The 15,079-nt window shown below is 53.8% G+C and overlaps 1 protein-coding gene across 1 annotated transcript in view; it reads left to right on the forward strand.

The window, feature by feature from the left end:
• LOC112118288 (acid-sensing ion channel 2) overlaps window positions 1–15,079 on the forward strand; it is a 1,160,041-nt gene that overhangs the window by 1,127,325 nt on the left and 17,637 nt on the right. Inside the window, exon 8 of the mRNA XM_026654764.1 lies at window positions 13,944–14,023. Within this exon, the coding sequence (XP_026510549.1) occupies window positions 13,944–14,023 (80 nt within the window). The remainder of the gene's footprint in view (window positions 1–13,943; window positions 14,024–15,079) is intronic.

Here is a 15,079-nt window from a genome sequence, read left to right on the forward strand (position 1 = left end):
CAGGCTGGGGCAGAGGGTTGGGACATGGAAGGGGCTGCGGTTTCCAGATGGGGGTGTGGGCTCTGTCGTGGGGCCGGGGATGAGGGGTTTGGGGTGCAGGAGGCGGCTCCAGGCTGGGGGGTGGGGCCGAGGGATTCAGAGTGCGGGAGGGGGCTCTGGGCTGGGGCAGGGGGTTGGGGTGCAGAAGGGGGTACGGGGCTGGGGCTGGGGATGAGGGGTTTGGGATGCAGGAGGCGGCTCCAGGCTGGGGGGTGGGGCCGAGGGATTCGGAGTGCAGGAGGGGGATGTGGATTGAGGCAGGGGATTGTGGTGCAAGGGGGGTGAGGACTCCATCTTGGGGTGCAGGCTTTGGTTTGGGCCTGGAGATGAGGGGTTTGGAGTGCAGGAGGGATCTATGGGTTTGGGGGGGCTCAGGGCTGGGGCAGGGGGTTGGGGCGCATGGTTGGGGCACAGGCTTACCTCGGGCGGCTGCCAGTGAGTGGCGCAGCGGAGCTAAGGCAGACTCCCTGCCTGTCCTGGCTCTGCGCTGCTTCCCGGAATTAGCCAGCGGGGGGGCCAGGAGGCTCCATGCGCTGCTTTCCCCTGCAGGCACCGCCCCTCCAGCTCCCATTGGCCACGGTGCCCAACCAATGGGAGTGCAGAGCCGGTGCTCGGGGCGGGGGCAGCATGGGGAGCCAGGACAGGTAGGGATCCTGCCTTAGATCCGCCAACTGGGCCTTTAAAAGTCTGGTCGGCGGTGCTGACCGGAGCCGCCAAGGTCCCTTTTCGACCGGGCCTTCTGGTCGAAAACTGGCCACCTGGCAACCCTACTCGGGCTCTGTGTCTCATCGGGGGTCACCCGTTCATTTACAGATCAGGATGGTTTTAAAGGAGGAAACGTCCTTCAGTCTATTTTTTTCGGGGGGGAGGGGTGCTCTGAGTCAGAGGCATTGTGCCCCCTCCCGGCACCGGGGGGGAGGGCACACTCTGAGCTGCAGTGACCGTGTCCCGCTGACCCCCCCATTCAACAGAGCCATGACAGCTCGTGTGCCTGCTCCCCCCTCCGTTCACCCGGCGTGAGGGGCCAGCCACAGCCCTCGGACCTGCTCCAACGGGCCGCACTGAAATCTCCGCCTTCGAGCAGGCCAAGGGCGAGTCCCATCCTGGCAGTGGCTTTCCTTGGCTCTGAGTTACCCCCCTGCCATCCCGAGCCCCCTGCCGCCCGCAGTGGGTTTTCCTGCTTCCTTTGTGTTTGTCAAATCTCTCTCTTGCGCATGCGCTTGTCATTTCAAGCCTCCCCTTCCCCCCCCGAAGCCCTTTCCCCCTGGGCCGGTGCCTTTAGGCCGCTGCGCGTCGCCGTGGCGACTTGGATCGTTCCCATCCCGAACTCATGAAGGCCACAAACACAGAGATCGGTGACAAAGACTCGCGGCTACACGTTTGGGGCAGGCAGCAGGGGTGCCCATCCCGGCCCCTCTGTTGGAGTATGGATCAGACACGGGGACCCGCTTCGCACAGACCTGGCCTTCCCATGCCGTTCTTTTTTGGCAATCACCCAGGGAGGTCTTGATCTCACTCTGAGTGATCTCAGACCTGCATGCGTCCGATAGCTCACATCCTTAAATTCGTCACCACGGGGCCCAACTTACGCTGCAGTCGCATTCTCGCCTCCTGTGGATCGCTTGTTCTGTGGCCCCCGTTAGGGTAGTATCTAAATGCTTCACGGGTCCCCGTGTCTGATCCATCGCTTTGATGGGAGGCGGTGTGGATTAGTGCTAGAGCAGGGGACAGGGACTCAGGAAACATGGGGTCAAATTCCAGCTCTGCCACTAGTCTGCTGGGTGGCCTTGGGCAAGTCATGTCGCCTCCCCGTGCCTCAGTTTCCCCCTCTGTAAAAATGGGGACAGTGATCCTGACTTGCTTTGCAAAGTGCCTGGAGATCTAAGGAGGATAAGAGCTGGGTATTATTATTAGGGTTTTGGCCTGAAGTCACCCAGGAAGCCTATAGTAGCACTGGAAGTTGATGGCTAGTCTTCCACATCCAAGACTACTGACTTAACCACTGAACACCCAGCCACTTGTATGGGCATTGCTGTGCCAACCTTAATCACTTACAGAGATTTTCCTGGGGCCCACTCCATTAAATCTGTCCTCTCTCTGACTCTCTGGAGCCACAAGGCAGCGTTGCATCTTGCTGCTCTGCGCCTAAATGAAAATGAACTCGGTGTCGGAGTCAGTCCGAGGGAGCTCGCCCTGGGCAGAATTAGGTGAAACCCCGATCGATGGCGTTGCCTCCGTGCAATCGCTGAGCCACTGCGAAGAGCGGAGCCGTGCTTCGAATGGGGTTTGCTGCTCACTGAACTACACAGAGCCAGATAATTTCATTACGTTTGCTCGAGTTCAGTCAGAAATCACAAACAGGGCATAAAATATTCCTGGAACTGAAGAGGGGCAGCCGCTTTGATGTGAGAGGAAGAGAGAGAACCAGATTAGTCTCTTCAGTGAAAAAATAGTGTTGGAAGTGGGGTTACTCCAGATTTATGCCAGCACCACTGAGATCAGTTTGACCCTAAGTCTGCTGAAGTCAGGGGAGTTACTCTGGATTTACTCCGTGGTAGTCGATGTCTGGCCCGAACTCCATTGAAACCGGGGGTGGGGGGGGACGATTTTAGATCTATAGCCACTGCGCCCTGCAATGCCTAATAGGACTCAACAGTTCTGGAACACCAAGCCAGGGCAAACCCTTCACAACCAGTGACTAGCGCGCCCTGTGAAGTGGGTATGGAGATGCAGCGGGATTATTGTATTTACCACTCATTTCCAGCTACTTCTGGAGTGGGACACAGCAGCTGTTTCCTACAGCACCCGGCAGCCGTACAAACCCGTTTAGCACAAGAGGTGAATGCAAGTACCATGTTCATTTACAAGAGCTTGGGGTACTTGCTCAAGTCAGACCTAGACCAGACCAGACCCCTGAAAGCAATAGCTGCTCCCTTACAAAGGATATGGTGGGATCTTTAAGGAGCACAAACACGGCAGAGCTGAGTTTCACATTGCCGCCAGCAGACAGCACCTGAACTAACAGCACCAGCTACTGCAGCCCCCAAAGCACTGAAGTTTCCTTGAATGTCCCCCATCAAGCGGTTTATTTAGCAAGAGCTAGCAGGCTCCCGGCACAGGGCGCTGCGGTGCCCTGGCTGTTGGGAGCGGCTGGAATTAGTGGCATTGTTGGTGAATTTTGTGGCTTTGCTCATCTCCCTCGCACTGATCTAAGGCTCCTTTTATAAACTGGAATCTCTCTTCTGCATTGTCACACTTTTTCTAAGGGATCCCAATCCCCCCATGTCCCACCTGCCAGCATGTCAGGCCAAGGATTCTTACTGCTCCCTTCCACCCCCGTTCTCTCTCCTACTCCCACGTCTCTGTTTGCTGAGGCTGCCGCGGAGCCAGCACCCAGCACAGGCTGTCTGTTTGCTGCCCACACTTAGTTTGGTACGTCCCCAGTACAGGGCCAAATCAGAGAGAGAGGCTGGGAGCAGAATCTGCTTCGATACAAAAATCCTCTGGTAAATAGCAACCATGGCACAGTCAAATGATGCAAGCCCAGCCAGAGATGAGTGGCTCTCCGTATGTCTCCTGTGTTTGAAAAGTCCTCCTTTCTAAACACGTGGAGACCGCACATACCCCATCCAATGATCCAGTGTGTATTTATGAATCCAGCTCCCATGTTTCTGGGGAGGCAGATGGCTCGAGTGCGTCTCTTGTGCGGTTTTCAGGAGGATCTGAAAGGTCAGCATGTCACAGACTGAAACGTGAGCTGGAAAAGGTGGCGGCTTGACAGCCAAAGGCAGGCAGCTGTGCCCAGGGAGGTCTCCATCACCCCCCGGTAAAGTCCTGGGCCAAGAACAAATGCTGAAGCTAAGCTGGCAGGCTTGACCTCAATTTCCTGAACAGAATGCACAATTTGTCACCCACGCGGTGTCTCGCCTAATGAATTACCTTTGCAGCCAAGCCGTGGAAGTCTCTGTTCCCAGCAGATGGGTCCCTCCCACAATCATTCTGCAAAGGGAAGAACGCCGGGGCCCAAAGACAATTTAAAGAGAGACATGCTGGGATGGAGGAGAGCCCAGAAATCCTGCACAGGCAGCGGAGCAGGACGGGCGTGATGCTAGCTGCTCAGCTCAGTGGTCGAAGGTTCAGCTGTAGCATGTAAACTCCATGGAGCTAGAGGTCTGCCAGCAGCAAAGCAGAAGTGAGGGTGGCCTGGTATGGGGGGGCTGTCAATTTTGAGTCGAGGGCAGGGCTGGCCTTATGGATGGGTGCTGTGGGCAACCGCCCTGGGTGCCGTGGTCAGGGGGGCGCTGTGGTCACACACACACACACACACACACCCCGCACACACACAGAGCCAGCCCAAGGCCCCTTTAACCCTGAGGGCTGGGCCCAGAGCTGGGAAGGGGCAGGGCTGGGAGTGCCCCAGCCGGAGGCTCCTACCATGCGCCAGGCTCCAGCTGCTAGTCCTGGCCAGGCAGGTACGGGACTTTCTCTTCCCCAGCACGGGCTGTTCCCGGGGCCGGGTCAGACCCACCTCAGTGAACCTCTCCCAGCTGCAGGAAGCTCTGTGGCTGCTGGCTGGGAGCCCAGCTCTGAAGGCAGTGCCGCCACCAGCAGCAGCGTGGACGCAAGGGTGGCAATATTGTGACCCCCCCTATGATAGCCTTGTGACCCCCCCCAACCACCTTTTGGGTCGGGACCCCCACAGTTACAACACTGTGAAATTTCAGATTTACATGTCTGAAACCACAAAATTTAAGATTTTTTAAATCCTATGACCGTGAAATTTACCAAAATGGACTGTGCATTTGGTAGGGCCCTATACATTACGTTTCATGTTCCTGTGTATAATAGGAGTGGGGGAGAGCTTGTGAACTTAAAATATCCAGGTCTTGCCTGTGGCGTGTGGATAGGGTGACCAGATGTCCCGATTTTATAGGGACAGTCCCGATATTTGGGGCTTTTTCTTATACAGGCTGCTATTACCCCCCACCCTCTGTCCCGATTTTTCACACTTGGTCTCTGGTCACCCTGCGTGTGGATGCTAAAGATCACAAGAGTAGAGGTTTGGCCTGGTGCTGTACACAGGTTGTTTGCTGCTCTCCACCCCAGAGGCGGCTACATTCCAGCGGAGTAGTACAGGTATTGCAGAGGCAGCTTGCACCGGGCTCCTTTTGGGCTGAAAGCTTCTGGACAAATCTAAATGATTAATGTGAGTTTGATGGACTAAATGCTGCCAGCGCTGTGCAAGATCTTATCCGCTACCCATCTGTTAGCGTCTGGCACACCGGGAAGGGAAGGCAGTGCCTGGGGGCTCTGCCAGGAGGGACCTTCATCCATGCAGGATGTCTCCCATCATTCTGTCATGAATTCTGTGATTGGCTAGAGACAGATGGGCAAGCTGTGCTCGGCCAGAAGGGCAGTTACGGCACAGCAGGGGCTAGCAGATGGCCAGAGGCGAGCTTGGAATGAGGGAGTTCACGGTCCAGCAAGGGGTGTGCAGGGTTCCTGCCCCAGAGGAAGCTGAAGGAAGCATTCATCAGTCACAGGAGAGTAAAGGGGCTGCTCGGACTGACGTCTGGGGCCAGAACTCCAACCTGGTGTTGCTCTGATGCCAGAACATCTGGCCTGGCCTGGCCAGAATGCAGGGAGCAAGAACACGAGAGTGGAGAATGGTTCTGTCAGCTCACGGCTGGGAAATACTATACAATGGTATGGTGAGAGGTTTGGGGGATGCTAGGGCCCATGGTGTGGTGCTGAGGATGGGCAGGCTACCTGCTCTCCACATGTCCTCACTGCAGGAGGGCGGGCTCGCCAGCCCTGAGGGCGCGGTAGCTACTTGTCGTAAGAAATCTCAGCACGCTCTCGCTCTGTTTCTCTCTGGGATGAAAGCCACTGTCTGCATGTGACCGATGGCTGCCTCTATTGCTGGCGTGTGTTGTAACAGTATTGTGTTTTCCTTAGAAGTCTGTACAAAGACCTCATTCCTAGGGGGAAAGGTTACTGATCTGGGCTGTGCCGGCTGCATTAGTCATTCCGGTCGGCACTGGGCACAGGCATTTACCTTCTGACCTCACAACCAGGAGCATTTTCCTGGCATCCACCCTGGGACTTTCTTCTGCCGTCAGAGGGCTGGCCTCCTTTGTGGTCTCCGTGTGATGAACTTCTGGAACTGGCTTCTCTCTGGGTTGCGCATCTTCACCTGCTCCACGTGAGGGGTTTAATGTGCAAGATGGGGCAAGGTTCCTAAATGCAAAGTGTATTTGTGCATTCAGGTCAGCTTCTGTGGCCCATTCAGCCCTTGCCTTCCCTGCTGAGAATGTCAGCCAGGGCCGGTCGCAGTGTGATAGTTAGTGATGAGAATACTTGCTCGTAAAGCACTGAATTGAAAACACTCCCTTGTCTCATATGGATCATCAAACCCCATTGCATGTGAGTTCCCTTTGGCCGTGGCCCCATAGCCTGCCCCCCATTGCCAGCACACCTGATCATACAACGCTGTTATAAACAAGCAACAGTATGGCCGTACGGGGACGGGAAAACAATAAGCATTCGTTCCTGCTAGGCCATTAGCCAAGAGGCCAACCAGAGCTTGGCCAAAGCAATACTTCTTACAGTGCACCGTGAAGTTCACCCTGAACCATCAGGAGACAGCAGATTCCAATGGCGCAGACTCACCCCGGAGAGTTTAACCCTGGGAAGTGCTACTGGCCCAGCAGATCATTATTGCTGCAATTGGACACAGGTGACTCCAGCTGCTTGTGCTCCCCGGGGAGGATGCTCAGCCAGGAAGCCGACTTCCTGTGCCATCGGAGAGCCATAGAACACAGAGGAGAAGGATTTTACTCAAGATATTTCATAGAATCATAGAATCATAGAATATCAGGGTTGGAAGGGACCTCAGGAGGTCATCTAGTCCAACCCCCTGCTCAAAGCAGGACCAATCCCCGAATAAATCATCCCAGCCAGGGCTTTGTCAAGCCTGACCTTAAAAACCTCTAAGGAAGGAGATTCCACCACCTCCCTAGGGAACCCATTCCAGTGCTTCACCACCCTCCTAGTGAAATAATGTTTCGTAATATCCAACCTAGACCTCCCCCACTGCAACTTGAGACCATTGCTCCTTGTTCTGTCATCTGCCACCACTGAGAACAGCCGAGCTCCATCCTCTCTGGAACCCCCCCTCAGGTAGTTGAAAGCAGCTATCAAATCCCCCCTCATTCTTCTCTTCTGGAGACTAAACAATCCCAGTTCCCTCAGCCTCTCCTCATAAGTCATGTGCTCCAGACCCCTAATCATTTTTGTTGTCCTCCGCTGGACTCTTTCCAATTTTTCCACATCCTTCTTGTAGTGTGGGGCCCAAAACTGGACACAGTACTCCAGATGAGGCCTCACCGATGTCGAATAAAGGGGAATGATCACGTTCCTCGATCTGCTGGCAATGCCCCTACTTATACAGCACAAAATGACGTTAGCCTTCTTGGCAACAAGAGCACACTGTTGACTCATATCCAGCTTCTCGTCCACTGTGACCCCTAGGTCCTTTTCTGCAGAACTGCTGCCTAGCCACTCGGTCCCTAGTCTGTAGCAGTGCATGGGATTCTTCCGTCCTAAGTGCAGGACTCTGCACTTGTCCTTGTTGAACCTCATCAGGTTTTTTTTGGCCCAATCCTCTAATTTGTCTAGGTCCCTCTGTATCCGATCCCTACCCTCTGGTGTATCTACCACGCCTCCCAGTTTAGTGTCATCTGCAAACTTGCTGAGAGTGCAGTCCACACCATCCTCCAGATCATTAATAAAGATATTAAACAAAACCGGCCCCAGGACCGACCCTTGGGGCACTTCGCTTTAAACCGGCTGCCAACTAGACATGGAGCCATTGATCACTACCCGTTGAGCCCGACGATCTAGCCAGCTTTCTATCCACCTTACAGTCCATTCATCCAGCCCATACTTCTTTAACTTGCCGGCAAGAATACTGTGGGAGACCGTATCAAAAGCTTTGCTAAAGTCAAGGAATAACACATCCACTGCTTTCCCCTCATCCACAGAGCCAGTTATCTCATTATAGAAGGCAATTAGGTTAGTCAGGCACGACTTCCCCTTGGTGAATCCATGCTGACTGTTCCTGATCACTTTCCTCTCCTCTAAGTGTTTCATAATTGATTCCTTGAGGACCTGCTCCATGATTTTTCCAGGGACTGAGGTGAGGCTGACTGGCCTGTAGTTCCCCGGATCCTCCTTCTTCCCTTTTTAAAAGATGGGCACTACATTAGCCTCCATTCTTCCAAGGACCACAAATGATAAGAACAGAGCATCTTTCAGCACTGCAGATTCCCACTGCAGGATCCTGTTACGTCTCAAGAGAACAAGAAAAGCCCAATGTCCTGCTCCAGTGAGGCTTCAGGCCAGAATTCCGGAGGGGATACATTTCTAGTACAGTGGTTGGAACCACTGATGTACACATTTCCCACTGTCACTCTCTTTCATCGATTCCTGCGGGAGATCAAACAAGATGGAGCATTGGTGAGCATAGTTGCTCCTCGGTGGCCAATGCAGCTCTGGTTCCCCAGCATTCTCCAGATGTTCTCATGGCCATGTTCAGCTCTTCCCAGGCTCACTGACTCGGGACAAAGGCAAGATCCGCCCGCCAACCTTGCATCCTTCCATCTAACAACGTGGTAATCGGATGGGTGGCAAACCTAGAAGGGTCATGCTCGGAGGCAATACAATCCATCCTTGGCGGCAGCAGAAAAGACTCAAAGAGAAAATGCTACCCAGCAAAATGGAAAAGATTTCCTAGCTGGTGCTGGCATCATCGGACTTACAGAGCATGAAATCCTTGAGGAAATCTAAACTGCTTGTCTCCTTTGCCAAACGCATAGGAGGGGAAGCTATCTCCCCACAGAGACTTTCCAAATGGATTTCAGGCTGCATCCTAGTTGGCTACGAGTTAACAGCGACTCCTCCTCCACAAGTTGTGAGGGCCCACTCGACCAGAGCTACATCAGTAGCCTCTCTTCCGGATGCCCCTCTTCTGATTTGCAGAGAGGCAACGTGAGGCTCTGTCAATACTTTTGCAAGTTTGTGCAGCGGACACGTCCTTCAGCAGAGCAGTCCTCCAGTCTGTGATACAGCCAAGGTCCTCGCCGCCGCCTCCTCAGTGAATGCTGCTTGTGAGTCACCTCAAGTCACATACACATAGGGACCGTCACTCAAAGAAGAAAGCAAGGTTACTTATCTTTTACAGTAACTGGAGTTCTTTGAGATGTGTGGTCCCCATAGGTGCTCCACTTCCTGCCCTCCTTCCCCTCTGCGGCTGATCCTTACTGGTTTGCAGTAGAGAAGGAACTGGAGAGATGGTCAGTCCACACGGCCTCTTATATCTATGGATCAGAGCACGAGGAGAAGGGCGCCAACGCGGACTAACACACTGCTAGTGAAAATCTTACAGTCTCAAACGCATGGAGCACATGCGCACCTCGAGTGGAATGCACGCAGGGACCATGCCTCTGGAAGAACTCCAGTTACTACACAAGGTAAACAGCGGCCTTTCCCACGACATCTCCAGGCCTAGGGAAGTGGATCAGAAGTAGAGTCCTGGCAATGCAAACAGAAGTAGGGAGCTCCACTGACAGTGATGGGGAGGGCGACCATTTTGGAAAAAGGGCAAAACTTCACAAGCTCAGAGGCAGAAATCAGAAATTCAGGGGAATTCTTTCAAAGAAGCCCTGATATCCTGGGACTTGTGATGAAATCACAGGAATGGTTTTACGGACAGTGGGAATGCATGAGCCTATGTTGTCTCGTCAGCTCCCAGACGGACGTAAGCAGGAAGCCTACTGGAGGGACGACCGAAGTGCCTCCTGTCATGAATGCAGAGCTCAGATGGTCTCCCCAGTCATTGATTACTCCTGTGGCCAAGTCAGCGCCCCTGGGGTTCTAGAGATACTCCGAAGAGAATAGACAGGCTTGAGGGCTCCCAGCAAGTCACCCAACGGGCAGGACACCAGAGCCAGGAGCGATAGCGAGGAACTGAGGAGATGTTACAAGAATCATTCTCAAACGAGTGTTCGAATGATTCCTTCCCCCAGAGCTTTGTCAGAGCCATGAGCCTCAGATAGGGTGAAATTGATTTTATTCCTGCCCCCTCCGTCTCCTCGGAGCAGCCGCGAGCTGAGAGGTACCTGGCCAGGAACCAAGTGGTCCTTCCTTAGAGGTTTTTAAGGTCAGGCTTGACAAAGTCCTGGCTGGGATGATTTAGTTGGGATTGGTCCTGCTTTGAGCAGGGGGTTGGACTAGATGACCTCCTGAGGTCCCTTCCAACCCTGATCTTCTATGATTCTATGAAGTGGGACCGGGGAAGGATCCAGAGTCAGATCGGCGGGCAGCTGGCTTTAGGGGTGTGTGGAGTAGATTCTAGGACTCTGGGATGGGTGGGCCCAGCTCCAGAGCGGGAGGCGGAGAAGGCCATAGGGCAAGAGGATGGGAGGAACCAGCAGGGGCAGGGAGGTAGCATTTCCAACACCCTGTATTGCCCTGCAACAGCAATGCTGTCAGAACGTGCCGTTGGGCGCTGGGCTGCGATATTATAGATGTTGTTTCTCTACTAAACTAATACGGCGTGTTCTGTTCATGGATGCTTTACTCTTGCAGCTGAATGACAGATTGGGAACATACAGTCAAATTACCTCCAGCTGCATCCCTTTGCTTCCTGTGTATTCCAGCAAAGACAATAATGGGGAAGGTGAATAATCAGTTATCCACTTCGCCTCATACTTAGTGGATGAATCTCTCCAGGGTACCGGCAATGGAAGAACTACAGGAAAGGAGCCCGTCTCAGTGGCTCGCCGTGATCCAATGTTCTTGCACCAGAGCTATCTATTGCCAAGCATATTGGTCTCTCTGCCTATGACTGCAGCTGCTGGGAAACATTGTTTTCCCAGTGTAACTTACCGGGAAAACAATCAGTTTGCGGCTTCCTCTGAGGCTTGTTTGGGCTAGCTTTGATGTTCATACAGCAGGAGGTGAACCAGGACACTCCCTTAAGTGACAGAACACACTGCTTTGAAAGCCAGGAAGATGATAGCCGGAACTATCAAGCCATTCGCTGTCAAGATGAAGCGAAATCTGGGTAACGCTCATTCGCATAATGTTAACAATTGGACACTGTTCTCACCCACTCCGGTCCAACTGCAAACTACTCGATCTGAGCCCCCTCCCCTTCCCTGCCCAGCTCCTAGAGTAGAAAACAAAGCAAGGGAGATTGCACATGGGGGCAGAACTGCATGTGCTGATCACACCTGCCTTAGCTAATTGTGCTTCCAGCCGCTGACAGCTCCTGCACCCTCACCTTCGCTTACCAAGCTAGCGGTTAATATGGTTTCTGTTATTTTGGGCACTCTGCAGAGACACAAGCACTGATCTGATTGGCTAATGCCCGTCTCTAGTCCCCCTCACTGAGATATCTGAGCACCTCACATTCTTTAGCCTCCAGCACCTCGATGAGGCTGGGCAGTGCTGGGGAACTGCACCACAGAGAGACTAAGTGACATGCCCCAGGTTACACAGGCAGACTGTTGCAGAGCAGGGAGCTGAACACTGGGTTCTTAAGTCCCAGGCTATTCCCCTAACCACTAGACCATCTTTCCTCAGCTAGGGGAAAGGGTTGGGAGAAATTGGTGAAAATCTTTTTCATGGAAATTAGTGTGAACATTTCTGACCCTTTGGTTCACGTGACTTTGCACCCAGCTGCACTTCTATTTTTTGCCACGTTCGGGAGGACTGACCCTGCCCAAAGCCCTTTGGGAGGAAAAGGCGCCCTTGTGAATATCGGCATGTTGCCACAAAAAGAAAGGCTGCCTCCTCCTTAGGGGCCTCCTGGCCGGATGGCGAGAGCTCAGAGCACATGTAGCACACGTGTAACACCAGTGCTCTGGGACGTGAGTCATGGAAATCTCACTGCCCCCATTTTGGCGACAGGCAAACTGAGCTCAGAGTCTTGCCTGAGATCTTGCAAGTCTGTGGCCCTATTTAAAACCCACATCTCTTGCATCTCTGCCCATTGTAGCATCCAGACAAGAGCGGATGCAATAGTCAGTCCCATGCAGAGTTACTCTGGGCTGGTTCCAATCAGGCTGTGTGATGCAATGCCAGAAATGCCCAACCTGGTTAGGGACATCGTTCGCTGGTGGCCTGGGGGAAAACAGTGGGAGTCCAGTAGGGAAACCTCCTCCATTTGCAAAGGAAAAAGAAGTCAAACAAAAATGGAACTGCAAGAGCAGAGGTGAGTTGGAGACTTTGCTTTAGTAGAAGCACAACGGGACTGTTTTGCTCTTTTCCCACAACTTGACCTTGGGTGACTGGACAAACCCAGAGGGTGGCAGTCCCGGAAACTCCCCAGGCGCCCTCTGTCCCTCTAGTGCCTCAGCTGTGGAAATGCTTGCACCGGGCTCAGCTCAGCGTGGCCTCTAGGTCTTTGGGAGGATTGCAGATCCTTAAGCCCTTTCCTCTGCTGTTACTGTCTCTCTCCACGTCTTCTAAGTAAATGACTAGAACCTACCGACCCTGCAGCCTTGAAAGTGACTCAGGCTGGATGCTAATAAGGGTCCGTTGACAGATTGATGCATTCGTTGATGAGATATTCATGTGGGCTGTCGTCACTGAGCTCTGCTGCTGGATCCACGCAAGGCTAGGCGGCTGGTAAGGGCAGGCGGGCAGAGAGAGATGCTGTGGGGCTTTCTGGAACAGCAGGGCTCTGTTCTTGACAGGATTCATGCAGCTTCAGGGCTCCTGAGCAGTGACGTGGGTGAGGCAGTAGGCTACAAAGCCCTTTGTTTCTAGGGGCCAAGGCAGCCTGTTGCAGTGGCCTATATGACATGAGTTAGTGTTGTCAGTCGAGGTCTCCGTGCTCAGGTACCCGCAGTGCAATCGTCCCCTTTGCTAGCCATTGTGCAAAAGAACCTGAAAAACCAGGGCTTGTAAAGCGCTGCTAGAGAAAACCATTTACCATGCACAACAGCAGGGTCTACAAAACACAGGCCCTGTTCTGGAGCGCCATCTGCTGGCACCATAGCTATTTACCTATATATCGGTAGTGAGCACTCCTGTCACTGAGATCTAGAAAGAAAGTGGGCCACAGGGACTGCATTCCACCCCTAGACGGTGACATTCCCAGGGCAGGGGTAGGAGGCAGCGTGACCATCGCTTGTAAGGACACAAGATTTCCACCTGCAGGTCTGTCAGCCTGCACCACACCCCCTTTAACGTGTGGCAGGAGAGGTTCAGTTGCTAAGACCGGAGTCTTGTTTGTTTAGGAGCATTTTGCCTTTAGCCTTCCCCTCCAGTCAATGTCACGTGTTGTAATGTTTCCCCCATGCTCTACCCCAGCCGTCCCTGCCTGCGCTGTAAAACGAACTGTGCAGCCCCATTGACAAGTCACTGGAAACCACTTCCTACCTGGGGAGTCGTTCCGTCTTTTCTTTCCTTCCCTCGCCCCCGGCAACTAGCAGGCGAAGGTTTGAAACCCGATGGGCTCCCCTGCGGGACACAATGCCCCTGATCCTTTGTCACGTTGGATCACTAGTGTGATGTGGAGTTTTTCTAGTAAATGTAGCTTTTTTCTCCTCTCAGCACCTGCTGACTGGAGCAAGAAGCCATGCTCGCGCTGTGAGTGCCACATGCAATATCACGTCACCGTCGTGTCAGCCTCAGGGGAAACCTTGACAGAGAGCGCTGTGGAAATTCTGGCTTTGTGTCTCCTGGGATTTCATTCTTAGCCAGGAGAGAGAGGCTCTGATTGATGCTCAGAAAATCCCAGATAAGACATAACTGATGGGTACCCATCCGCATTCCCTGAACACGTTTCTTTGACAGCATGTGAGTAAAACGAGCTGTTTTCTTTCCCCTAGGTGACATTGGCGGTCAGATGGGATTGTTTATTGGTGCTAGTATCCTTACAGTACTAGAGCTCTTTGATTATATTTACGAGGTAAGATCTCCCCTTCTGTGTTCCTCATTCCACCGCTAGGGAGCGTGAGTGCTGTGTGATTGAGTGAGTCCGGGCGCTGGGAACTCTGCCCTGTGGACGGACCCTCAGCCAGGCTTGGGTGCAGGCGAACACCTAGCGAGAGCCCCAGCTGTGTTGCCGCCCAGGTGCTTGTAGTTTGGCTGAGATTCACTCCTGTTCAGAAGCTTTGTCTCAGGGGGTGACACTCCCCCAGGAGCCCTGCCGCCCCCTCCCTTCACCGCTTGCCTTTGTGCTTTTCTCACAGTCATCTGCATGGGCCAGCATGGATTCATGCTAGGTCTACCTGGGGCAGCCCTCTCTACGCCTCCGTCAGGGAGGCCGGGTCCTCGGTCCTCCCATGGAATGGCCATTCCTGAAGCAGGCAGCGCCCTAGGGACCTCGGAACTGATCGACCGGATCAGAACCAATGCCCTGTCTCCAGCAGTGGTTGGTACCAGCTGCTTCCGAGGAAGGTGCAAAATCTGCCATAATGGGAAACGATGGAATAACCAAGCCCTGGTGGAAGTTCCTTCCTGACCCCCACTTCAGCTTCCACCCTGAAGCAGGAGGGCTGTGTCCCTTGTGTAGTTTTATCCCATCTCGTGTAAGTGACACATCACGTCAATGCTGATGATCAAACCAAGAGCAAGGGGTGGCATTGCACCGACGTTTGTAACCCTGGTGCCTGTCGCCTCCCTGCTTCCTGGTCCCAAAATAGCTGGGGATGCAGTCGCAGTGCGGCCGGAAGGGGGCTGCTCCCCTCAATATCAATAGCATTCCCTGGCAAGCGCAGTCTGCAGCTGTGAACATGTTGAGAGCGTGCTCCTGCCCGGAGCCCTGCCCCACACGGGCTGTGCCAGCGCCGTCCCCTCTCCAGGGCAGTTTGCTGGGCATTGTCTCCCTTGGACTAGTGGCTTCTGTCCCTCCACAGCTCCTCTCGCTTCCTCTCCTCCGCAGCATGATAGACTCAGCCGCCCCGACCCGCACGGGAGCCATGGCTGCCTGAGCAGGCCTCCGCATTCCAGCGAGAGGTTCCCC

Source organism: Terrapene carolina, unplaced genomic scaffold (assembly GCF_002925995.2).
Source record: "Terrapene carolina triunguis isolate 2854851 unplaced genomic scaffold, T_m_triunguis-2.0 Scaffold193, whole genome shotgun sequence".
Lineage (NCBI taxonomy): Eukaryota > Metazoa > Chordata > Testudines > Emydidae > Terrapene > Terrapene triunguis.